The following is a 26,467-nucleotide window of genomic DNA, read 5'->3' on the forward strand; positions in this document are numbered from 1 at the left end:
ACCACACTGGACGGGTCGATTTCGCTTGAGAGGTTATTCTACGATTCAGTAAATAACGAAGACAAAAACCTTAGAGAAGCTAAAACAACGTTTTTATTGGGTGGGTTGTCACAAACAGCAGATAAGGGTACAGTAAGAAGAAGTCGTGGACAACTTCAGCAGTATAACTCAGGTGCGCCTGAGGAGTTGCACTCGGATCAGGGTAGAAATTTTGAATGCGCCGTATTCAAGGAAATGTGCGATTTATACGGAATAAGAAAAACCAGAACAACGCCACTACATCCTCAATCTGATGGCATGGTCGAAAGATTCAATCGCACCCTGGAGGAATATTTAAGAAAAGTGGTCAGTGCACACAAGAAGGACTGGGATGAACACATACCAAAATTTCTAATGGCATACAGGTCAGCTGTTCATGACTCGACCTCTCGAACACCTGTAAAAATTGTCTTTGGGACAGAACTCAAGTTGCCTGGCGATTTAGAATTCGGTATTAAGCCCTCATCAAATGATGAAAACACTTCCCAAGAGCAAGATGACCTTAACGAACTTCACGAATTCGTACGCAGACGAATAAAAATGACCAGCGACAAAATGAAAGCCAGATACGATCGAGCAGCGAATTCTGAGGGATTTAATAAAGGCCAACTTGTACTGCTGCATAACCCACAACGCAAGAAAGGACTGTCTCCCAAACTACAAACCCATTGGGATGGACCATACAAGGTGATTAAGAAATTAAACGACGTGGTGTACAGAATACAGAAAGAAAAGAGCCGAGATCTAAAATGAAGGTCGTACATCTAGAACGACTAGCCGCCCATGGGAGAAGTGAATCTATGTCTATTCGAGACGAACAGGTTTAAGCGGGGGGCAGTGTTACGAAATTTTGCTTAAATTCAAATATAACGATTTTAAGGGCTGATTTAAAAGTAGCATAATGCTTTCAAATAACAGTGCTGTAATAGCAAACTGTAACATATCTGTGGGCATTATTAAATAAAAGCTTTCAGTTGATTTGATCGTAAGTTGGCAACGCTGTATTCGAATATTCAGTTAAAGAACATTGTAGAAAGTACACCACAGATGGCGTATGTATTAGTAAAATCTAGAATATTCGAATTTTGACAGTTAAAGAACAATCTAGAGTGCAAATGGCAGTGTTACAAATAGTGGCAGAGGTTGCAGTCGTGAGTGAGTTTATCAGAGACGCTTTTCGAATAAACATCAACTGAGTGCCCTAAATTGTGTTGTGTTTTTTTTTCAATTGAATTCGTGTACATTAATTCTTTAATTCTGCGAATTTATAAACGTGTATAAAACAAGTAAGAGTACTATATTCGGCCGTGCCGAATCTTAAATACCCTCCACCTAAATATGATGGTATAACAACTGAAATAATATAACAATTGTTGTAAGACTAGTTTACGCAGATCTAATTCAGCAATTTATAATTGAAATTTCTATTAGAACATATGAAATTTAATTAAAAATTACTGATCTGTGTACTATTTTGATTCAATATATGGAACCTATGACCTATTATGGGCCTAAGTATTTGAGTGCTATTTTTGTACAATTTCATATAAACAACGCCATTAACAAGAGTGGACCTTATATGGGAGCTATGACGAATTATGGACCAATATTTAAAAAATCTTGTAGTACGATTCTTGGATACAAATTACTGATCGGTGTAAAATTTTGGTTCAGTACAGATTATTTTGGATATTTGTGAAGGTTAATGTGTTTTCCGGAAGTGGTTCTTATAAAGAGGCTATGACCAATTATGGGCCTATCATCGTAACATTTGGTACATCGATTTTTGTATATATTGAACAAATTCGTTTCGAATTTCAACCTGATAAATATATTTGTAAGAAATTTATGACGAGTTTAGTGATTTTCGAGAGTGGACCTTATATGGGAGCTATGGTTAAATATGGACCGATATTCACAGTAGTATGATTGCTGGATACAAATTACTGATCTGTGCGTAATTTCATTTTGATATCGATTTGTTTTAAATATTTATTAAGGTTAATATCTTTTTCGGAAATGGGCCATATAGGGGAGCTATGACCAATTATCGGCCAATCTGCGTAAAATTTGGTACAGAAATTTCTATGTATATACTTAATATTTTTGTTGAATTTTAGCATGATAAAGCTATTTATAAGAGATTTATGAGTACTTAACTGATTTTCAGAAGTGGACCTTATATGGGAGCTATGGTCAAATATGGACCGATATTCACAAAATTCCGTAGTATGATTTCTAAATATAAATTACAGATTTGTATAAAATTTTGTTTTGATATTGATATTTTTCAGATATTTATGTAGGTTAATGTGTTTTTCGGAAGTGGTCCTTATATGGGAGCTATAGCCAATTATTGGCCAATCTTCATAGAATTAGGTATAGCGATTTTGGTATATATTGGGACTATTTATGACGAATTTAAACTTAATAGCGATATTAATAAGACATTTATGCTTATTTAAGTGATTTTCGGAATTGAACTTTATATGGGGGCTATTGTCAAATATGGGCCGATCTACAAAAAATTTGGTATTGTGATTTTTTTAAGCACAAAACTTATTTTTCCTGAATTTTGTGTGGATACTGCAATTTGGTAGGCATTTACAGACCATAGAACTATATTTCGGGAATAAATTTGTATGGGGGCTAGGAGAAATCATGGACCGATTCCTATAATTTTTACCAGAGTTAGTTCTTTTAATATAAAAATAATTTGTGCAAAATTTGATGGTATTATCTGCAATATATTTGCACATTTAACAAAAACAATTTTAAAATGATCATGTTTTTTTTAGGTTGTCTCACATTTTGGTTCATAACTCTGGTTCCACTGAAGGGATTTTTCTGATTTTCAATACCAAACTGCTTAGGAGAATAATAAACATTTTTCTTGCAAGTTTACCAATTTTGTTTGTCTATTTTGGACGTGAGCGTGTTTTACACAGACAGACAGACAGACAGACAGACAGACAGACAGACAGACAGACAGACAGACAGACAGACAGACAGACAGACAGACAGACAGACAGACAGACAGACAGACAGACAGACAGACAGACGGACATAGCTCAATCGACTTAGAATTTCATAAGGATCAATAATATATATACTTTGTTCGGTCTCAGATGAATATTTCTCAATGTTACACACGGAATGACAAACTTATATATGCCCTCATTCACCACTTATGGTGGTGGAGGGTATAAAAAACACTGAGTGACTATTTAATTCTGTTGTTGTACATTTTAAATAAATAAAGAGTTGTTACAATTTTCAAACTACTAAACGGCTTTTATTTGCAATCAAAAGTATCCGATTTATTTAAAGGAAATAAACCAGCGTTTTGAAAAGGTTAAAACGTAACAATATGTATATCTTTTCTTTTTACTTTTTTTAAGTTTGAATGCACATAACTTTTGACTCAGTAGAGGTTTTTAAACAATTCTTTCTTACTATTATTAATACATGTCTTGTTAATTCAAAAAATTATTAATATAAAAAAATATGTTAATATAAAAAATTATAACTTCAAGAAAATCGGGAAAGAATTGGATCCGTTATTAGCCAAAAACCAGACCAAGGTGGGTAAATAAAATAAAATTTTACTTTTCAAATGCGAATAACTCGTAAACTATAAGGGATAATATATGGCTCAAATCGGATCGCAAACAAAAATTTGGCATCATTTTTAATTTTTGATATACCCGAGGTGCCCCACTTTGGGGCATTGTGGCTCGGGCCCTACTTGGTGTTATAAGCCCAAATTCAAAACTAAAACTTATCAACACCTACTCTATAGCCATGTGAAATTTTATTCATCGGGCTATTCATTTAGAAGTTACAGATTTATTTCCACTATTTTTTCAGATCCCCCACTGTGCGACAGACAAATTTAGTTATTTGAATATTTTAAAAGAAAATTTGAAAGCTTGAGCCACTAAGTTGGGAATACAAGACGACTATCAGTTCTTGCACGACTACGACCACAAAGCCCATTTCTATGGTTGTGCGAGAATGGCTTCTCTACAACGTTAAGGATGTGGTGCATAACCCTCCCCATTCCCCAGATTTAAAGCCCATAGAACATCTATGAGTTATTTTGGAGAAAAAAATTCGCCAGCATAAAATAAAATAACCATGAATACAAAATTTTTCGTCCGGCACTGGCTGGACTTTTTTTTTTTTTTTTCCTTTATTTATTCCACTTGGGAACATAGGGCTTCTACAATCAAATTCCAACTAATTCTATCATTACAGATTAATTTTATTTCATCAAAAGATTTGTTAACTTTCTTAAGTTCATTGAAAATTGTTCTACGCCATGTATTTTTTGGACGACCGGGGCGCCGACTTCCTTGGGGATTCCATTCTAAGGCGGCTCTCGTAACGCTGCCAATAGGTTTACGGAGAGAATGGCCTATCCATCTCCATTTTCTTCTTGTTATTTGACGAACTATTGGTTCTTCCTTTGTTAGCCTCCAGAGCTCTGTGTTTGTGGTTTTATGTGGCCAAAATATCCGACATATTATACGTAGACACTTGTTTATAAATACTTGGAGTCTCTGTGCTATAGTGTTTGTCATCAGCCAAGTTTCGCTTCCATAAAGCAGTGTAGATTTTACGCAAGCATTGAATATGCGGATCTTCGTGTCCCGTGATAATTAATTGACTGGCTGGACTTATTAAATAATAATTATTAGATATAAGATATGTACCACTTATTGTTAGTTCATTAAATAATGAAGATACAATAAATAAATGAAAATGAAAAAAAATAACTAATAAGCAAATGCTGAAAGATGTCATCGTTCAAGAATGGTGGAATATTGGTGCAGAAACTACAGAAAAACTGGCTTTATCGATCAAAAATCACTTAAGAGATGTAATTGCTGCTAAATGACACCACATTCAATATTAAGGATCATCATAATATGCATTTTATAAATAGATATGTAAATTTATATATATAGGGTACGGACTAGTGTTTATAAAAAATCGACTTTTTAAAAAACCGGTTTGTCGGTTAACCGAAAATTGGCCTTTTTTAGAAAACCGGTTTTTCGGTTAACCGACATTGAAGAAACCGGTTAACCGTCATTTATGTGTAAAAAAAACTAAAATGGCCAATAAAGTATATACAGCTTTAAAATTTTTAGTTTTTAGTAATCAGGAATGGTTAATATTAAATAACTATGAATAAACAAAAGTGCTAAGTCGATTTTATTTTATAAAAATTTCAAAATTATTATCTCAGTCAAATGAATTTGAGCATAAATATGTTACTAAATATATAATACTTGTTTATTCATTAAATTCCAAACAAAAAATGTAAATCAATTTTTTAATTAAATATTTGTAACATAGAAATAGTTACTAAGTTACCAATTTCAATTACCTAGTTTTTTCATTATTTTTAATATTATTTTTATTACATTATACATTTACATAAACATAAACACACCACTTCTAACACAACACTATACATTTACATGAACACGCCACTGTCTAATTTTTTTGTTCATTTACATGAACACACCACTGTCTCCCACAACACTATAGAAGAAACACAAACATACACACAGACACACCAAACAATTTTGTTCATGTTGTTCTCACAACAGAACATCGATCAATATAATTCCCAAACGATTTATATGAAAATAACTATAAGTAAGCAAGGTTGAGTTACAGTCGGGGCGGTTCACACAAGACACGAATGCGCTATACAAGTCTCGGAAATTGTATTATTATAATTGAAGAGCCGACAGACTTTACGAAAGTAAAACCTGTTGTAAATTTTTGGAGCAATACGAGACCTTTGGTTGAGTATTGGATAAATTACCTACACAGTGACTTCGGATTTCTGTTCTCACAGTGACTTCGGTTGTCTGTTCTCGCAGTGACTTCGGTTGTCTGTTCTCACAATGGTTTCGACTGTCCGTTCTCACAGTGGCTTCGGCTGTCTGTTCTCACAGTGGCTTCGGCTGCCTGTTCTCGTATCATAAGTATTATTTAGAATTTAATTAAGAATTAAACAGTGTATTATTTTAAAAACCACCCCGATTGAAAAGCAGCCGAATGCAGAACGCGGAACCTGCGTTAAGCCGATCCTGATACAAACCCGAATGCAGAACGCCGAACCTGCGTTAAGCCGATCCTGATTTAAACCCGAACCTGTTTCCACTGATCCCGATTATTCAGCCCGAACCTGCGTTTAGCCGATCCTGATATAAATCCGAACCCGAATGCAGAACGCCGAACCTGCGTTAAGCCGATCCCGAACCTACTAACAGCGATTCCGAATCAGTGTTGCCACCAAGCTAATTTTAAACTACACATGCCTCATACCTAAATTACACATATGGGTAAAAATTACACATGTAAATACATTTTCGAGATCGCAAATAGGAGAAATTGACTAAAGGCCCTATTGCGAATACAAGATTTTTAAAACGTACATGAATATAAAAGGTTAGTCACAGTGGACTCTGGGATGTTTGGACCAAATACCATCAATTTAGCGTCAAATGACAAAATGATGGATAATTTTCACTTGCGGTGATTTTAATTTATCCAGGAATTGTATATGAGGCATTTCATGTCAAGTGAACCAACTTTTGAAATCGATGTCTTCCGATCGGGATGAAATTTGCACCAAGGTTAGCTCTATTGGATAGTAACTCAGACACAATTTTTCAACAACATCGGTCGAGAACTCTCTGAGTTATAGGGGGTAAAATTTTGACAATTTGGTCAAACAGGGGTTTTTTCTTATCCATGTAACTTATTACCTATTGTTCTTAGCAAAATGTGTCCCAAATAGTATAGATAGCTATTTCTTCGATCTTTCGAAAAAAAAAATAAAAAATTTTTAATATTTTTTTTCCGAAATCAAAAACTTTTTTGACTTTTTTTTAAAATACGTCCTTTTTTTTTTTTTTTTTTTTTTTTCTTAAAATAAAGTTTAGATATTTTCCTTGAACACCTACTTGGTCGCTTAGTGGGATGCGAGTGGGATATCTATCAAAATAAATATTTTGTAACTCAAAACATAAAATTTTTGACTTTTTTTGCAAAATCAAAAACTTTGTTGACTTTTTTTTTTCAAAATGGACCCATTTTTAATCTTTTTTTTTAGGTCAAACAAAAGCTTAGATATTATCCTTGAAGACCCTTTTGGTCGCTTAGTGGGATGCGAGTGGGATATCTATCAAAATAAATATTTTTTAACTCAAGACTTACAATTTTTGACTTTTTTTTTGCAAATACGATTTTTTTTCCAAATGGGCCCTTTTTTAAAAATTTTTTTGTAGTCAAAAGAAAGCTTAGGTCCATTCCTTTAAGATATTTTTAGTCCCTTAGTGGGATGCGAGTGGGATATCTATCAAAATAAATATTTTGTAACGCAAGACATACAATTTTTTAATTTTTTTTTGCAAAATCAAAATTTTTTTCCAATATGGGCCCTTTTTTAATTTTTTTTTTTGCTCAAAAGAAAGCCTAGGTCCATTCCTTTAAGATATTTTTAGTCCCTTAGTGGGATGCGAGTGGGATATCTATCAAAATAAATGTTTTAACACAAAAATTGTATGTCTTGAGTTACAAAACATTTATTTTGATATATATCCCACTCGCATCCCACTAAGCGATCAAAACCATCTTAAAGGAATAGGCCTAAGCTTTCTTTATAGCAAAAAAAAAAATTACAAAAAGGGCCCATTTTAAAAAAAAGTCAAAAAAGTTTTTGATTTTGCCAAAAAATCAAAAATTGTATATCTTGAGTTACAAAATATTTATTTTGATAGATATCCCACTCGTATCCCACTAAGGGACCTAAAATATCTTAAAGGAATGGACCTAAGCTTTCTTTTGACTAAAAAAAAATTTTTAAAAAAGGGCCCATTTTGAAAAAAAATTCGAATTTGCAAAAAAAAAGTCAATAATTGAATGTCTTGAGTTACAACATTTTTATTTTAATAGATATCCTACTCACATCTTCCTAAGTGACAAAATAGGTCTTAAAGGAAAAGACCTAAGCTTTCTTTTGAGCAAAAAAAAATTTTTAAAAAAAAGTCCCATATTGGAAAAAAATTTCGATTTTGCCAAAAAAAAATTAAAAAATTGTTACAAAATATTTATTTTGATAGATATCCCACTCGCATCCCACTAAGGGACTAAAAATATTTTAAAGGAATGGACCTAGGCTTTCTTTTGAGCAAAAAAAAAAATTAAAAAAGGGCCCATATTGGAAAAAAATTTTGATTTTGCAAAAAAAAATTAAAAAATTGTATGTCTTGCGTTACAAAATACGTATTTTAAAAAAAAGTCAAAAAAGTTTTTGATTTCGGAAAAAAAATATTAAAAATTTTTTATTTTTTTTTTTAAATATTTTTTTTCGAAAGATCGAAGAAATAGCTATCTATACTATTTGGGACACATTTTGCTAAGAACAATAGGTAATAAGTTACATGGATAAGAAAAAACCCCTGTTTGACCAAATTGTCAAAATTTTACCCCCTATAACTCAGAGAGTTCTCGACCGATGTTGTTGAAAAATTGTGTCTGAGTTACTATCCAATAGAGCTAACCTTGGTGCAAATTTCATCCCGATCGGAAGACATCGATTTCAAAAGTTGGTTCACTTGACATGAAATGCCCCATATATATATTGGAATAAACCGAAGTTTTTTTCTATTTTTTCGTGAACTTTTCTAATTTAATGAATTCTTGAGATCAGTCAAATATGTCAAATACGCTTTTAACAAATATTAATCCATGTTCATTCGAAGATTGTTCCATTTCTATTAAAAATTTAACAATATTTAAAAAATAGCACACTGCTTTTGAATTTTTAGCTAATTTATATTAAGGCTTTTGAAATAAGTTTTGTTTTCAGTTTCAAATAGACATTATTTAGACAAAGTTAACTATTTTTTACTATTTGTAAATTATAGCTTTGATCATTTATCTTACTAGTAAATACTTGTAACGAGAGAGTAAAATACTCAAAAATAGAAAAAAATAAATGAACACTTTACCAGTAAAATTTTGTAAGTAAATAAATGTATAATTTTTGTAACGTTTAGGTTTTTAGAATTTGTAGTTATAAATAGAAATAATGCTTCCAAAATAGTAAGTAAATTTTATTTTTTATTTAAAACACACACCAAAACCATACTGGCAACTACAATAAGAAATGTAGGAACAAAATTAACATATTTTGAGAAATATTAAAACAAGAACTTATTTTTACTTTAAATATATAAATTTTGCGATTTTCGAGAAAAACTAATTTTTTGGCCGTCTGAATGTTTTACTAAAATCGGAAAACGTTAACACTTAAATTGTGAAGGTCAAAAGTAAATTTTTGCAATATTTGGAATTTCTCTTGGAAAGATAGCGAAATGTTATATATTTTTGGGCCGATTTTGATGAAACTTAAGAAAAATATAACATGAAGTCTAGTATTTATAATATCAGCACAAAAGTTAAAATTAACCCTTAATAGCACTTGGGGTTAAAATTACCCTCAACTTTTAAAATCACGAAAAATACAGTCAATATGAATGGCGCTAATTTTAATGTTTAATGTTAATTCACAATATAGTCCCCTTAATAAAACAATAGTGTATACTTTTTATGCCATTTCCAAGTAATTGAGTTTAAAATTTTTGTGTTAGTAGTAGGGTATTCAATTTATTTATTTAATTTTGGACGGTTAACTGTTCGAAAAATTTGAAATTGACAATTTTCAAATAACAAATAAACCGATTAATATGTGTCGATTAACCGAAATTCCTTTTTTTGCACTTAAACATTTTTTTTGGTATTTATTTTTCCGTTTCATTTCAAATACAAATTAAAATTAGATATTTTTTGAACATCCAATAAACATGTATAACAACTGACATATTTAATTTACATGTTTTGAAACTTTGTTTGTATTTACATGTACTTTTTTGAATTGAGTCTTTTATCATAACTAAACGAATATATTAATTAATCAAAATCTAAAACAATCCAAAAAGGAATATTCTTTATCATGCTTTTGATTTCTCCAACATATACAATCAGCGAGAGAGTTTTTTCCAAGAAAAGCTTTATTAAATCTGAAGAAAAAAATCTTTTAAATTATATTCTTTTTATAAAAGATTATTTCAGAAGATCTCACTAAAACCCTAAAAAACTCACATATCGCTCATTTGCTGCAACAACGTAATAATTAAAAAAAGTCGTTTCCAAAAAATATCTTTGAATATTTTATGGCATTTTACTATTTCTTATATAAATTTTCAACAAATCATGCGATTTCAGAAATATAAATATTAGATGTTAATATCTTTCTAATCTGTATTTAACCCAAATTTTTACTTATGAAATATACGAGAAAAATGTTTACAACAACAAAAAAAACACTCTCACACAAAAAATAATTGACTTTTTTGAAAACTATATGAAAGATTATAGATCAGCGAATATTTTGTATTACTCAGTTCATAAAACACGGATATTGAGTTATGACGTTGTTGCAGCAAATAGGCGATATGTTTACATAAATGATCTCAAATACCTTATTTGCTGTTTTTTATGTTTTTGTACACAAAATTCGTTGTTGTATTTTCAATTTAAAATGAAAATAGAAATTATTCGGTTAATCGAATAATTTTAAATTAACCGATTATTAACCGAATAAATCTAAACCTCGATTAATTATTTGCTCGATTAACCGATTAAACCAGAAACCCGATTAATTGAATACCCTAGTTAGTAGACATCTAGAACAAAAGTAATATTTCAATTGATATTTTGACCCACTTTGTGGAAGTAGAATTTCACATTTATTATGCAATAAAAAAATAATGGTGTATATGCTTATACACTATCGTTTTATTGAGGGGACAATAAATTTTTTTTTATATAATTCGAATTTAAATTACACATGAATTACACATGCATTCAATTACACATGGGCTACACATCCAAGTTAAAATTACACACAATATGTGTAATTACACATGATGTGGCAACACTGTTCCGAATACACAGCCCGATCCCGAACTTAAACCGAATCCAACAGTAGCCGATACTAACCCGACTGAATCAACGTAGCCATCGTAATTTATTAAATATATATTGATTGTATTTAAAATTAAGAAAGTTTTCAATAAAGTACTATTTCAATTAAACCCAAAAAAGGGTAAATAATAATCGTCTTGTTACTTAAGGTTTGTGGTACGGGTCCAGCTCTGGACACGACTAAGTTACCTCAGCCGACGGTAAAACCACGTTACATATTTGATAATTTTGAAATTTATTATCACCTCGACTTTCTGATATGAAACAGAAAATATTACAAGTCCCAAAAAAGGACTTATAAGATGCAAACGCCCTTCTTCTTAGCTGTGATTATTTGTCATTAAAGATCATACTAAATAAGTAATAAAACTGCATTAACAGACTTCAAAAATATTTAAAATCAAGCATTTTAGAACGTTTTGTGTCTCCCCTGTAATATTTCTGAAAAGGACTTTGTACACTAAGCTAACGAAATGATTAATAAAATAAAATTTTAAGAACAAAAGCAGTTATGGTTTCAATCAATGAATATAAAAAATACACAAAACCATGAGATTTCTTAAATTTAGACCTAAATTTTAAAAACAACAAATTAACCGGTTCGCAAAAAACCGAGATTTCGAAGAAAAATCGGGTTTTCGGTTAACCGGTTTATAAACACTAGTACGGACAATATTTTGAAATAGTTTTAATTTTGTTGTTAAAAATAAATGTGAACCTTTTTTTAGTTTACTATTAATTGGCAGTTTTTATAATCACTTGTTGGACTTTTAAAAAACATTTACTTTATTTGAATCGGGTAAGTATTTTTCGAATTATAATCAAATATATTTTCAGCTGTATGGGATACGGACAATTGTTTGAGACAATGTATATATGCTGAAAAAAAGAAGAATGCATGCCGAGTTTAAATAAAATCGGTCACGGCCACCGCCCATGAAACCCATACATAGATAAATTTTTTTTGGATATTTCGTTTATCATTCGACTAAAAATTTTACGTTTTCATCCTGTTCTGAAAACTTCCGAGAACTAATTTTTTTTAGAAGAAGACTTTTCCACCTTTCATTTTATTAAAACATTAGCTTGTGGGAAAGTGGGTCTACATTATTTTTTCTCCATGGAAAATTAAAAATAAAATAATTTTTAGAGGCTTATAGATTTGGTCATATCTTCTTAACGGTTTATGATATCCCCACATTTTTTATTTAATGAGAAATGCTATATTTTCCAAATATGTTAAAGGTAAATGGTATTATCAGGAAAATTATACAAATACAAACAACTGAATGGCGTGAAAATATAAGTAAATTTTTGCTTAACACCCTTGCATGGACTTTACTTAAATTTTTTAAAAATAAAATTTTTCTTAAAGCTAAACAGTCAAGGAAAAAAGTCTACGATTTTGAAGTTTTAGATAGTCAGAAATGCAATGTTTAAGGTATTTGATATTAAGACTATTTGAAGTAAAAAAGAATGTGAAAAAAATGTAACATAGAAATTATTGGGGAAAACATAATAATTAGCGGGAAAAATGTCTACATACAACGTATTATCTTCTAGCATTAAATATAATATTTAAAACAAAGAAAAGAAAATAACAGTTAATTTTGTTGATTTATTTAAATTTATAAGCATTGTTAAAGTGATAATTTTTGAATTATTTTTTTTTTGTAATTTTTATCCATGAAATGGCAAATTGAAAAGAGATTCATATTCCAGTTCGGAATGTGATCGTAAATCTCCGAAAGGAAAATAAATCTTATGGAGAAATTGCTAAGACAACAAAATTAAGTAGGCTACTGTACAGACGATCATAACAAATTATAATAACACAAAAAGAACTGAAAATATGCCAAGATCTGGTAGACCTAAGAAGCTTTCGAGTAGTGATGTTACCAGTATTTTGAAAGTAGTGAACCAGGATCCGAAAAAAAGCCCCAAAATTGGTGGAACAGATCGAAAAATGTTCCAATAACATTGTTACTCCACGAACAATTATAAATATTTTACATGACAATGGATTTAATAGCAGAACAACACGCAAAAAACACTCATTTCAGCGAAGAATCGTAAACTTTGGCTTGAGTTTTCTAAAACTCATATGGACAAGGGTATGGTTATTTGGAAACGTGTTATATTTACCGACGAAAGTAAGCATAATATTTTCGTAAGCGATGTCCGATCCAAAGTTTGGAGAAAACCAAACACTGCACTTGATCCAAAGAATATTATACTTACAGTCAAACATGGTGGATGCAAAGTTATGGTTTGGGGTGTCATGGCGTCACACATTGGTTGAAGAGTGGCCGAAATTCATTTTTTTCATGTTCGCCGATTTGGATATTTTTTTGGTATTTTGTTGTCAGATATCTGAATATTATGATTCCGTAATATTAGGCTGATATATTTATTATTTTTTTGGACAGACACGCCTCGAAGTTCATATATGTTCGCTTGTTTGAAATGGTATGCAAATTTACTGAATATTCAATCTTTTGGTACAATCACAGTAAACTTATCATTTGACTTTGTTGTATATTTTCGTAAATTACAATTGTCATAGATGAGATTTACATTAAAAAAGTTCGAAAAAGTGCCATATAACAAATTTCGTAGATCAAAATATAAACAACATCAAAATTTCAATGTTCATCAACTTCAGTGAACTGCACCTTTTTAGAGCTGTGGAGCACTAAAAAGATGTCAAATTACAGATTGAAGTCTCAACTAAAAGTTTAAATTCAGCTGCTCCTACCTGCTCCTTTCCAAAAAAAAACAGTAAAAACTATAAAGTGATAAAGTAAAAAAACATGAATTTTCGTTCATGCATGTTGTTGTTGCCATGTGGCTGGTACTACATGCCTGTAGCTGTGCATAAGATTCTGGTGCATGATAGCAAAATTATAGCAGAAGCTATTCTGCCAATAGGTGTGTCTCTATCTAAAGGCCCTTATCCAATAATTTAATTTTTATTTTTGACATTTTAATTGATTATTTGTATCAGGTATGCTGTCCGAGGAAGCGAGGAATAAAGACTATAGAGCCTATAGATTACATCATTCGCGAAGAATTGGACGTGTATCCACTAATGAAGACGTAATGCATAATCTTTTATCGTCTTCAGATCCATTTATAAATAGATTTCCCCCAAAGGTGCAAATAAAAAAATTGGAGTACGATAATGATGTTAAAAAATATTAAGACTATGCTTAAATTACTTATTCATGTTTTTTCTATTTGTTTTTTCTATGGCAGGTGGGCTTAAAAGTGGGCGAATCAGGTATATATTTTCAGGAGCCCATTCTACAATTATAATATTTATTTCTTGTGAAAATTGAGTTAATGCATTAAAAATCAAGGGAGTTATGCCACTTTTTTAATACAAGTTGTATGGGAAGTGGGCGTAAAAATGGGCGGATATTTTTCAAATTTCACACAAATGATTCTGAGCGTTTAAAAATGCTATGTGCCAAAAAATAAAGGTGGGCGTGAAAGTGGGCGTATCATTTTGATTTTTCCATTTTTTCTTGATTCAAACAAAAATTACTATGTCCCAAGTTGCATTGTCCTTCGACAACTTCTTCTATTTTTAGCCGCTCATTCTATGAACTTCAACCAATGTGCGTAATCTGGAGTGAGTCGTTTGGTTTTTGTCGAGCTTAGCATGTACCGCTATCAGTATAAAAACATATTGAAACAAAATATTAGTGCTCGACGAGGAGATTCTGTATGTGTAATTTTTTTTAAATCGGAACATAAACGAAGAATTAGGATCATTTTAAAAATTGAACATACCCGAGGTGTCCTACTTTGGGAACCCCTGGTCCCGCTCCTGGTGCGGTCATGAGGTCCAAGTTCAAAACTTAAACTCGACTGCACTTCCTCTTTGCGCATGTGAAATTTCATTCAAATCGGCGTAAGGGTTTAGAAGTTACAGATTTATTTCCCTGTTTTTTTATTCTCATACCACTGTGCGTCGCACAGTGGGGGATCTGGAAAAAAAGTGGAAATAAATCTGTAACTTCTAAACGAATAGCCTGATTTTAATAAAATTTCCCATGGCTATAGAGGAGGTGTCGATAAGTTTAAGTTTTGAATTTGGGCTTAAACAACCAAGGGGGCCCGAGCCACAATGCCCCAAAGTGGGGCACCTCGGGTATATCAAAAATTAAAAATGATGCCAAATTTTTGTTTGCGATCCGATTTGAAAGATTTTTATATATATGGAATGTACTAGACGATATCTACAAAAAACATTGCTTTAGCCATATATTATCTCTTATAGTTTACGAGTTATTCGCATTTGAAAACTAAAATTTTATTTTTTTTGCCTACCTTGGTCTGCCATTTTGCTAATAACGGATCCAATTCTTTCCCGATTTTCTTGAAGTATCTTTTTTTGAATTAACAACAAATTTATTAATAATCTTAAGAAAGAATTGTTAAAAAATATCTACTGAGTCAAAAGTTACGTGCATTCAAACTTAAAAAAAAATAAAAAAGTCGTTTTTTCGCCATTTTTTTTTTTTCGAAAAAAGTACCTACATTAATTTTAAATTATACAGAAAATGAGAAAAAAATAAATAATGTGTTTATATTTTTCTGAAAGATAACATTTCGGGAAATATTATAAAAGCTAAATAATATCAAAATTCGTATTATTGCGTGGTCCAGAGCCTTCCGAAGTAGACCTATTTTTTATGTAAATTTCAACTTTAGACAACATATTCTAAAATCGCATAGCTGCTTTCAAAAAATTAAGACCAGTTTTGTATGTCCCAATCTGTTCTTCAATATCATGCAAAGGGATTTCATAGCCCCGAGCTTGGTACCTTCAATAGATCCAAAAATCAAAAAAAAAAAAATTTTTGGAAAGTTTTCTTTTTCACTTTTGGATTCTTTTTTTTTCACTTTTGGATTTGCATCGAACGTTTCTATATAAGTGTAAAATTTCATTAAAAACGATTCATAAACAAAACTTTTATTGCATTTTAAAATTTTAAATTTTCCAAAAAAATCAGCTATAATTTTTTATTCGCATATTTTTGAAAAAAGTCTTCAATAATTTTTTTAATTCTTAAAATTTTTTTACATTTTTGAAAAAAGGACATAATTTCCGCTAGTCTCATTAATGGCTTCAAAATAGATACCTCACAGTAATTAGCTTCATCTTGTAGTGTTCACCGGTATTTGGTTATGCAGCAGTCGGCAAGGCAGTGCAATAAATTGTATTACAAAACGGCAAGATTTTATAATTTTCTGTTTGTTGTTGATTTTGAATCCATAAATTTGACTAGCGGAAAAGAAAAGATATACATATTATATATCAGCGTGTAGGAAATTATGTCCTCTTTTCAAAAATGTACAAAATTTTTAAGAATTAAAAAAATTATTGAAGACTTTTTTCAAAAATATGTGAATAAAAAATTATAGCTGATTTTTTTGGAAAATTTAAAATTTTAAAATGCAATAAAAGTTTTGTTTATGAATCGTTTTTAAAAAAGAAAAAGATATTTGTGAATTGTTAATGACAATCCCACAATTCCCAAAAAACTTTCCAAAAATCCCAAAATTGTGATTTTTTTGATTTTTGGATCTATTGAAGGTACCAAGCTCGGGGCTATGAAATCCCTTTGCGTGATATTGAAGAACAGATTGGGACATACAAAACTGGTCTTAATTTTTTGAAAGCAGCTATGCGATTTTAGAATATGTTGTCTAAAGTTGAAATTTACATAAAAAATAGGTCTACTTCGGAAGGCTCTGGACCACGCAATAATACGAATTTTGATATTATTTTGCTTTTATAATATTTCCCGAAATGTTATCTTTCAGAAAAATATAAACACATTATTTATTTTTTTCTCATTTTCTGTATAATTTAAAATTAATGTAGGTACTTTTTTGGAAAAAAAATGGCGAAAAAACGACTTTTTTATTTTTTTTAAGTTTGAATGCACATAACTTTTGACTCAGTAGATATTTTTTAACAATTCTTTCTTAGGATTATTAATAAATTTGTTGTTAATTCAAAAAAAGATACTTCAAGAAAATCGGGAAAGAATTGGATCCGTTATTAGCAAAATGGCAGACCAAGGTAGGCAAAAAAAAATAAAATTTTACTTATCAAATGCGAATAACTCGTAAACTATAAGAGATAATATATGGCTAAAGCAATGTTTTTTGTAGATCTCGTCTAGTACATTCCATATATATAAAAATCTTTCAAATCGGATCGCAAACAAAAATTTGGCATCATTTTTAATTTTTGATATACCCGAGGTGCCCCACTTTGGGGCATTGTGGCTCGGCCCCCCCTTGGTTGTTTAAGCTCAAATTCAAAACTTAAACTTATCGACACCTCCTCTATAGCCATGGGAAATTTTATTAAAATCGGGCTATTCGTTTAGAAGTTACAGATTTATTTCCACGTCTTATTGATGCCCAAGGTGTACCAGCCAAATATTAAATTTATTTTTAAATTTTATATAAAATTTTTAAATAATATTTATTTTTTGTAGCTGTATGTAGACTTTTTTCCTGTTTTTTAAAGTTTTTGTTATTATTGTATTTATTATATAAATTAAAAAATTTTTTATTTTATAAATATAGTTTTTTCTTAATGGCTTAAATATTGACATAAACATTTTTTTAATTTTCTTCTCTCTAAAACCCCTAAATCATAGGGTGTATGTAGACTTTTTTCCATGACTGTACAGTGGGGAGCTCAAATGAGTACATGTTTCTATTTTGTGCACTTCTTATGGAATAAAAATAAAACTAATAAAGCAAATCCAAAAATTTTTTCTGTCATTTATTTTTGATTTTGATTTGATTTTGTAGTCTCATCATTACGATTTTGTATATAAAAGAGGAAATCCTGCAGAAGAAGTAATTTTTCAATAGGATAGCGACCAAATGCACACGTCAAAAATCATAAAGAATGGATTTCCTAGAAAAAATTGTTATTAATGCAGTTATCAGCTCAATGTCTTGAGTTCAATCCTATTGAGAATTTTTAGTGAATCGTGAATTGGCCGTTGAATCAATATCGATTAACTCCTACCAATTTGTACGAGCTTTAACAGCGAATTGAGCACGAGAGAGAGAGAGTATTCCAAAAAAAGTTAATGAAAAATTTATAGAAAATATGCCAATGCGTGTAAAATTTTATTTACGTAATAAAGGATTTTGAATTTTTTTTTAAAAAATGCAATTCTTCCCTAAAGTTATTGTGGGGTGCAAAATTGGGTACATGCGAGTTATTTTAGTTTTGTCTGTTTTTTTATTTAGAACTGGATGTTTTTTGTTTTGAATTGTAATTCATTTTGTTACATATTAAACATAAAATAAATGACAGAAAACATTTGCTTTATTAGTTTTATTTTTATTTCATAAGAAGTGCACAAAATAGAAACATGTAGTCATTTGAGCTCCCCACTGTAAGTGCACATTTCATCTTTAAACATTTCTCTACAATACTGCATCATTTAATTTTTGAAATTGAGTGGTCGATAAATAGGGTTTTTGACACCAAAATCCTTCTGTGGTTCGTACCGCTGGAGATCTCTGATTTAGATGTATGTACGCAACCACTCCCAACATTACTTTCTGAATAGTAATTTCTGAAAAAAACCCATTTTTCAGGCATAATTTTTAAAATAAAAAATTCAAACAATTATTTTAAATTGTTTCTAATTTCGACTTATTTTGCTATTTTTGATAAAAAAAAAAAAATAAACACAAACAAATTGATTGTACTTACTGCGCCAATGCTGACAATGCGATCAAAGTGATGAATATAAACATGCACAAACACTCTAAATAATCGAGTCAATATTTTTCTACAGAGACTCGGAAATGTTTTAGGAAAAGGTACATCTGAAAAACAAAATTTAAGTTCCAATAAATTATAACAAATATTAAGTTGTATATGTTCTACTTATTGTATCCTAGTGTTGTGAATACAGAAAGAATTAATTTTTTAATTCAGTGAAAAAATTAGCAAACAACCAATTTTGCAAATATTTAATTGAAAAAAAAAGTTTTTGAAGTTACAACACGATTTCAAACAAATGGTTTAGTTAAATTTCTGTCGGTTTTGGAAAAAAAGAAGAATCTGAAAATTAAAAAATTATTAAGAAAAATCAATAAATAAATAATAAAGAAGGTTTTTTAAAAAACTGACTTATAAATTATGTTTAACCAAATGAGAACTATATAAACTCTTCGTAAACATACATACATATGCAAACAAAACTAGTCAACTCACAGTGAGTTGACTAGTTTTGTTTGTTCGTGATTGAAACTGGACGTGTTTTATTTTTACTCCGAGTTAATTCGTTATTTTAATGTATCTATCGGAAAATAAATATACCCCTGAGCATTGGTAGGCAAAAAGATGCATTTAATTTGTGTGCTTTTTTGGGTAAAAAATATAATATCTAGAACACATCAAGCAACTGAATGAAATGTGTGTATTTTTATGCTCTATTACACTGTTTTGTTCACATTCGGGTTGTTTGACGAAAATCATCGTAACCTGAACAATATGAACGCCTACCATGGCCCATGAGTCTCTTTAACGAAAACAGTGAACGAAGGTTAAGTGTAAACGGCAGCAATGCATACGTTACAGTTAATGTAGATGAAAGAAATATAAACAAAACAAACAGAAGAATAGATGACAACTTGTTTTTAACCGCCAAGCCTGTTAACCGTGCTCGTTCTTGTTCCCCCGCATTGTCAACAACTAATGATTGTCAAACAAAAGAAAACCCAACAGCTGTTAATCTGGAGTTACCAAAAAATACAAATACTTTATTTACGCCTGAAAGTATGCTAGCAATATCAGCTTCAGAAACGAAATCCACCACACTGACTACAAATAAAATTAACCCATATAAACGGGCACGAAGTCCCAAGTCTTCCAAAGCGGCACCCTTGGCTAAATTATATAAGGATAGTGAACCTGCTAGACTAAACAATGAAAATCGTTTTTCTATTTTGGAATGTGAAACAGATGAACCAGTAAATAAAATTACCTCTACAAAACCACCCCCTATTTACTTGAGAGAAAATAATTAAAATTCACTGGTTCTGAGCCTGATCTCATTAATAGGAGAGAACTCTTTTTACGTTATCCCAATCAATAAATTCATGAAACTAAAATACAGGTCAATAGTGAAAACGATTATAAGGATTAGGATTATAAGTTTAAGAGCCATTATTACAATAGAAAAAGGTAACCTTAAAGGTCACTTTAACTATAACGGCAAGTTGTAATAATGGCCCTAAAGGTTGTAACACATTTTTGCAATCAATGTTATTGCAGGCTGTGCTTAACAAACCATGAACTGCCTAATAGGGTATTCAATTAATCGGGTTTCTGGTTTAATCGGTTAATCGAGCAAATAATTAGTCGGGGCTTAGATTTAAATTTTAAACTGAAAATAAAACCATGAATTTTGCGTTCTTATTTAAGTATTTTATTAATAAGAAGTACAAAAACATAGAAAATAAACAAAACATAACAATTCAAACAAAAAACAAGTATGAGTGCTATATTCGGCTGTGCCGAATCTTATATACCCTTCACCAAATTATACTTCAAAATTTTAAATATTTTTAGGTAAACAAAATTTATTTTTTTTCCCAATTGTTTTTTTTCGATAGTTATTTAAATTTTTATACCCTACACCACCATAGTGTCTTAGTCTAACACCCACCTTAAAGTATACCGATCGACTTAGAATCACTTTCTGAGTCGATTAAACGATGTCCGTCCGTCCGTCTGGTCGGCTGGCTGGCTGGCTGTCCATGTAAACCTTGTGAGCAGAGTACAGGTCGCAATTTTGAAGATATTTGGATGAAATTTGGTACATATTATTTTTTCGGCTCAATGACCAAGCCTTTTGAAACTGGCAGAAATCGGTTCATTATTTCACCTAGCCCCCATACAAATGTCCTCCCGAAATTGGACTTTATCGGTCATAAATGTTTAATTTATGTATGTATCTCCACAAATTCCGCTCCAAATAAGTTTTATATACACAAAATTCATGTCACCAAATTTTGTTACGATCGGTCCATAATTAGTCATAGCTCCCATATAGACCCGCTTCCGAAAATCACTTTAACGTGCATAAATCGCTTAAAAATGTTGGTACACACACAAAATTCAACATACTTAACTTTAATATAGACATAAATCACACGACCTAATTTCATGATCGGTCCATAATTGGTCATAGTCCCCATATAAGGCCCACTTCCGAAAATCACTCAAAAATATAAATTATTGAAATTTTAAAAGAAAAATGTTTTTGCTCTTTTACGTAGGGTATTATATGGTCGGGCTTGACCGAACTCGACATAGAAAAAACTTAGTGTTCTGTCGTCCGTCGCGTCTACACGCATTTTTATTTTGTCCTCAAATAAATGTCGTGATCCGTCCAATATTGATAATATGTACATATATTCTAATGTGTCCGCGTCGAATGTCGTCTGAAAATAAATAAATTAAAATGTAAACAAAACTACATTAATTAATTACGAAAAAATAAATAAAACATCTTTAAAATATGGACAAACAAATAGAAACAAAATGAAATACAACAAAAAAAATAACAATAAACAATAAACAACTGCTTTAAAACAATTACAAATAATCCAACATAAAATCAACGAAAATAAACCGCTAAAATACACAAACAACCACAGCAAAACAATAAACAATCAACAAAAAAAAATATCCTCTCAGAGAACAGTGTTGATACAACAGCAATAGTGTTGGCACTACGGGCCGTTTCTCTGTCTCAATGACCAGATCAGGGCTTTTATGGCCTCTCGTCATTGTGTAATTATTTCCCCGTCCTAATTGTCCGTTTTTTCCTTAATCCTTAAATTTTTATGATATTTGTACAATTGTATTAATTGTTGTTTGACTGTTTGGTGACGAAGGTAACAGCAATTAATATCATTGTTACTTATATCATAGAAATAGACACTTTATTTGAATTTTCTGAATATTGAAATGACAGGTAGCTTCCGGATTGACTTCTGCAATATACGGGGGTTACGATCGAATTTTTTCTCCGTTTACGCCCATGTTTGTTTCCATCGGCCGGATATTTTCGCCTTATGTGAAACGCAGGTATCTGAGAATGCTGATCCACAGGATTTTCAGATACCTGGGTATCACTTTCTATCGCTTTTTATCGGGGCATTGCCATGTACATACGCAATGAAGTCGAGTACCAGTACCAGCAATCATTAGGTACGTGTGATGTAGAATTTAACTGTCTCCGGGTTAAGTTCAAAATCAGGACACACTATTTGCACTTCGGGTTTCTTTATAGAAGTCCAAATGCGGGAAGGGATATTACTATATCTAGCTTCGATGCCCTTTCCGATTCCATATCGAAGATTCTTGAGAGATGTCCTAACAGTGAAATTGTTGTTGCTGGTGATTTTAATGTTCACAACTCCTCTTGGCTTCGCCATTCAAGTCATGATAGGCACCAAAATAACACCCTCGACCTTTTTCTAACTTCACACCCTGACAAGTATGAAGTAGATGTTTTTGCACCTCTCGGCATTTCAGATCATTGCACCATTTCCGCCTCCTTTTCGCTCTCTGAACTTCGTATCGTTTCACGACCAGCTACGAAACGTTCAACTTTTATTTACGAAAAGGCTCGTTGGGCTGAGCTCAACGAGTTCTTTCGGCATTTTAATTGGAAACTTTGTTTCTTAGACAATAGCGTCAATGCCACGGCGAAAATGGTGGTGAACATAATTATGATGGGGATGAAAAGCTTCATTCCATCTAAGAAAATTTCGATTAAAACTATGGAAAAATCCTGGTTTAATCAGAAGTGCAAAATTGCAATCAGATCTAGAGAGGAAGCATTCAGAATCTGGCGTAACAACAAAAATGCCGAAACTGATTCGATCTTCGTGTGCCAAAGTGCTGAGGCGTGAAAAACCTCTACACGAGCAGCGCCTTCGAGCCAAAGTTCTTACTGCTCCCCGGGGCAGTAAGAGCTTTTGGTCATTCGTTAAAAGAATTAAGGATAATGCTAGTTCATCAATTCCTACACTTTTAAGGGATGACCAACCATTCACTGACCCGGTTGATAAAGCTAACCTTTTGGCTGAATTATTTTCAAATAATTCGAACTTACCGGAAAGCAATCAACCACCCGAGCTCGAACGAGTATCAGTTACTATGCCGGATATATTCTTTCGCGACCGCGCAGTTAAAAGGGTTTTAGCGGATCTCAACATAAATAAGTCTCCTGGGCCTGATGGTATACCAGCACTGGTCTTGAAGCAGTGTTATTCGACGCTAGCTCGTCCATTAGCTAACCTTTTCAGCACTTTATACCGTGCCGGCAAATTTCCAGTATGTTGGAAGGTTGCTAATGTAACCAGTGTTGCCGTTTTTGGCTTTTCCTACCAAATTTGGTAGGATTTTTTTCGTTTGGTAGGAAGGTAGTTTAAATTGATTTTTGGTAGGTTGGATCAAAAGTATTTATTTACAAGATAGATTTATCGCATTATTAGAGATCACTAAGGCAGATGCAGTTTCAATTTTCCAACTTATAACAGATTTCTTTTCGGCACATAACGTTCCTTTAAAAAACTTGATCGGATTGGCAACAGACGGTGCTAACGTTATGGCTGGTGGCGTTACTTACTAATGAAACTGACTTGTTTTACATTAAGTGCATATGCCACTCACTCCAACTCTGCTCTAGTTATGCATGTAACTTGTTGCCAAAACATATTGAGCTTCTTTGTGGTAATATATATACTTTTTTCTCTAATAGTCCCAAAAGAATTAACGAGCTTAAAGAATTTCAGGAATACTGTTCTGTGAAATCTCATAAAATATTAGGTGTTTGCCAAACAAGATGGTTATTGCAAGAATTATAGAACAATGGGACAGTTTACAATTGTATTTTATATCATGTTTTTAAGACGTAAATGGTATAAGAGCAGCAGAAATGGCCGAAAGTATGTCTAATAAAGTCAAAACTTATTTGTTATTCTTGACATACATATATGTATGTATACATATGTATATATTGCCTATTATTAATAATCTCAATAAAGAATTTCATTCTGAAAGTTCACGTTTGCCATATTTATATACCAGTATAAAACTAACTTTTTACTAATTTTAAGTAATTTTATAAAAAAAGAACTGATTAACAATAATATTGAAATTTATTTCAAAAATAAAAATAATCATATTGAAGTTCAAAAAATTTGTATAGGCATACATAAAAGCAGAAATGTATGTATATTGAAAACAATCTTAGCTCGGATGAAATATTTGAAGTTAATCATAATCATAATTAAAATTTAAACGAATCGAAATGTGTGCATATCTGTAGTTCTAATGAGATATAAAGGACAAAAACTGGTTACAAAATTTTAGAGACACGCCATTAACGTGTTTCAGGCCATTAGAACTAGAAATGTGTGAACAGAATTAACATATTCTGAGAAATATTAAAATAAAAGATATTTTTACTTAAAAGATATCCATATTTACTTTTATTTGAATTTTTGTCTTCGTACGATACCGTTATCCTATTCGCAGGTATGACCCACAAAATTTAAATTTTTTTAACGGCAGTGTCAAATCTCCATTTCAAATTTAAAAAAAAACTTTGGTAAGAATTGTGCTGAATTCCCAATTATTGATAAATTCATAAAATTTATTGTTGGGGATAAGCTAGTTCCTATGCGCACTTCACTGGTTGCTTAGGCCAGATCATCATGAAACCTTTTCCCAAAAGGCTTTAGAAAAACTAAAGATATTATACAAATAAAACTATAGAGTGAATGAGAATTACAGACGCTTTATTTGTAAAAATATCAAAGCTTAAACCAATACCAAATTTTGTTTAACAAATTTCAGAAGAGTATGAACAGAACAATGAACAGTATACGACTTGACAAAAAAACCGGTGACCGGCAAGAAATCAAATAGATGATTGTCCTCTAAAAAAAGGACGTATGGTCATCTTAACAAAAGTAATATTTCAATTGATCTTTTGAATCAGAATTTCACCAAATTTTGACCACATATAGAATCAGTTGTGTAGATTCGTATTATGCAATAAAAATAATGCTGTATATGCGTATACACTATTGTTTTATTGAGGGGACGATATGTAAATACTTTTTAAATAAAAAAATCATAATTTTCTCCAAAAAAAATATGTAGTATATGATTTTAAAAAATGGAAGGTTTAAAACGATTTTGGTAGTTTTTTGACAAAAATTTGGTAGGAATAAAATTTGTTCTGTGGCAACGCTGAATGTAACGCCAATTCCTAAAAAGGGAGAGGCTAACAACCCTGAAAATTATCGCCCAATAGCAATTTGTTCTGCACTTTCCAAAGTTATGGAGAGTATGGTTAACTACCATCTTGTGAAATATTTAGAGTCCAACAATTTACTCAGCGACCGGCAGTATGGCTTTCGTAGAGGACGCTCTACGGGAGACTTGCTAGCCTTCCTATCGGAAAAATGGTGTCGTTCCATACACCGTTTTGGCGAAAGTAAGGTGGTGGCTCTAGATAATTCTAAAGCGTTTGATAGAGTATGGCATGGCGCGCTTTTAGCAAAACTTATTGCTTTTGGTGTTGGTAATAACTTCTGTCGATTTATATCGAGCTTTCTCAGAGATCGCACTATACGAGTTGTTATAGATGGAATTTCATCAAACGAGTTCAAGATCAATTCAGGGGTACCGCAAGGCTCCGTCCTTTCCCCTACTCTATTTCTTATCTTTATAAACGACCTTCTACGTCAAACTTCCAACCCTATCTACTCTTTTGCAGATGACAGCAACATTTGCCATTCATATGCATTCAATTATAGACCAAGCCTGTCGGAGATTGGGGCAATGAGGCAAAATATGAATGATACGCTCAACCAAGATCTTGTGACAATCTCTGAATGGGATTGTGCGAATAGAGTCGATTTTAATTCCCGCAAGACTCAATGTTGTATGTTAACCCACAAACGCACAACAGATCATGTTGCTCCATCTGTTTTTATGGGTGGTGTAAATATTAAGGAATCAGAAGCTCTTGATGTTCTAGGCATGAGTATTCAGTGCGATGTCCGCTGGACAAAACACATTTTTCGAGTGTCGAAAGAAGCATTCAAGTGCCTTGGTTTTCTAAAACGGTGTAAGAAATACTTCACTCCATCTGATCTCCTTACTATTTACACCACTTATATCCGACCTAAAATGGAATACAACTCTCATGTGTGGGCCGGTGCTTCGAAGTCTATTTTGGAGTTACTCGACCGCGTA

The 26,467-nt window shown here is 31.5% G+C and overlaps 1 protein-coding gene across 2 annotated transcripts in view; it reads right to left on the reverse strand.

Moving 5' to 3' along the window:
* Mob3 (MOB kinase activator 3) overlaps positions 1–26,467 on the reverse strand; it is a 398,792-nt gene that overhangs the window by 59,129 nt on the left and 313,196 nt on the right. For both annotated transcript variants that reach the window (XM_065500732.1, XM_065500733.1), the window contains exon 5: positions 18,887–19,002. In XM_065500732.1, coding sequence (XP_065356804.1) covers positions 18,887–19,002 — 116 coding nt within the window. The remainder of the gene's footprint in view (positions 1–18,886; positions 19,003–26,467) is intronic.

The sequence above is a fragment of the Calliphora vicina genome, chromosome 2 (genome assembly GCF_958450345.1).
Source record: "Calliphora vicina chromosome 2, idCalVici1.1, whole genome shotgun sequence".
Taxonomy (NCBI): domain Eukaryota; kingdom Metazoa; phylum Arthropoda; class Insecta; order Diptera; family Calliphoridae; genus Calliphora; species Calliphora vicina.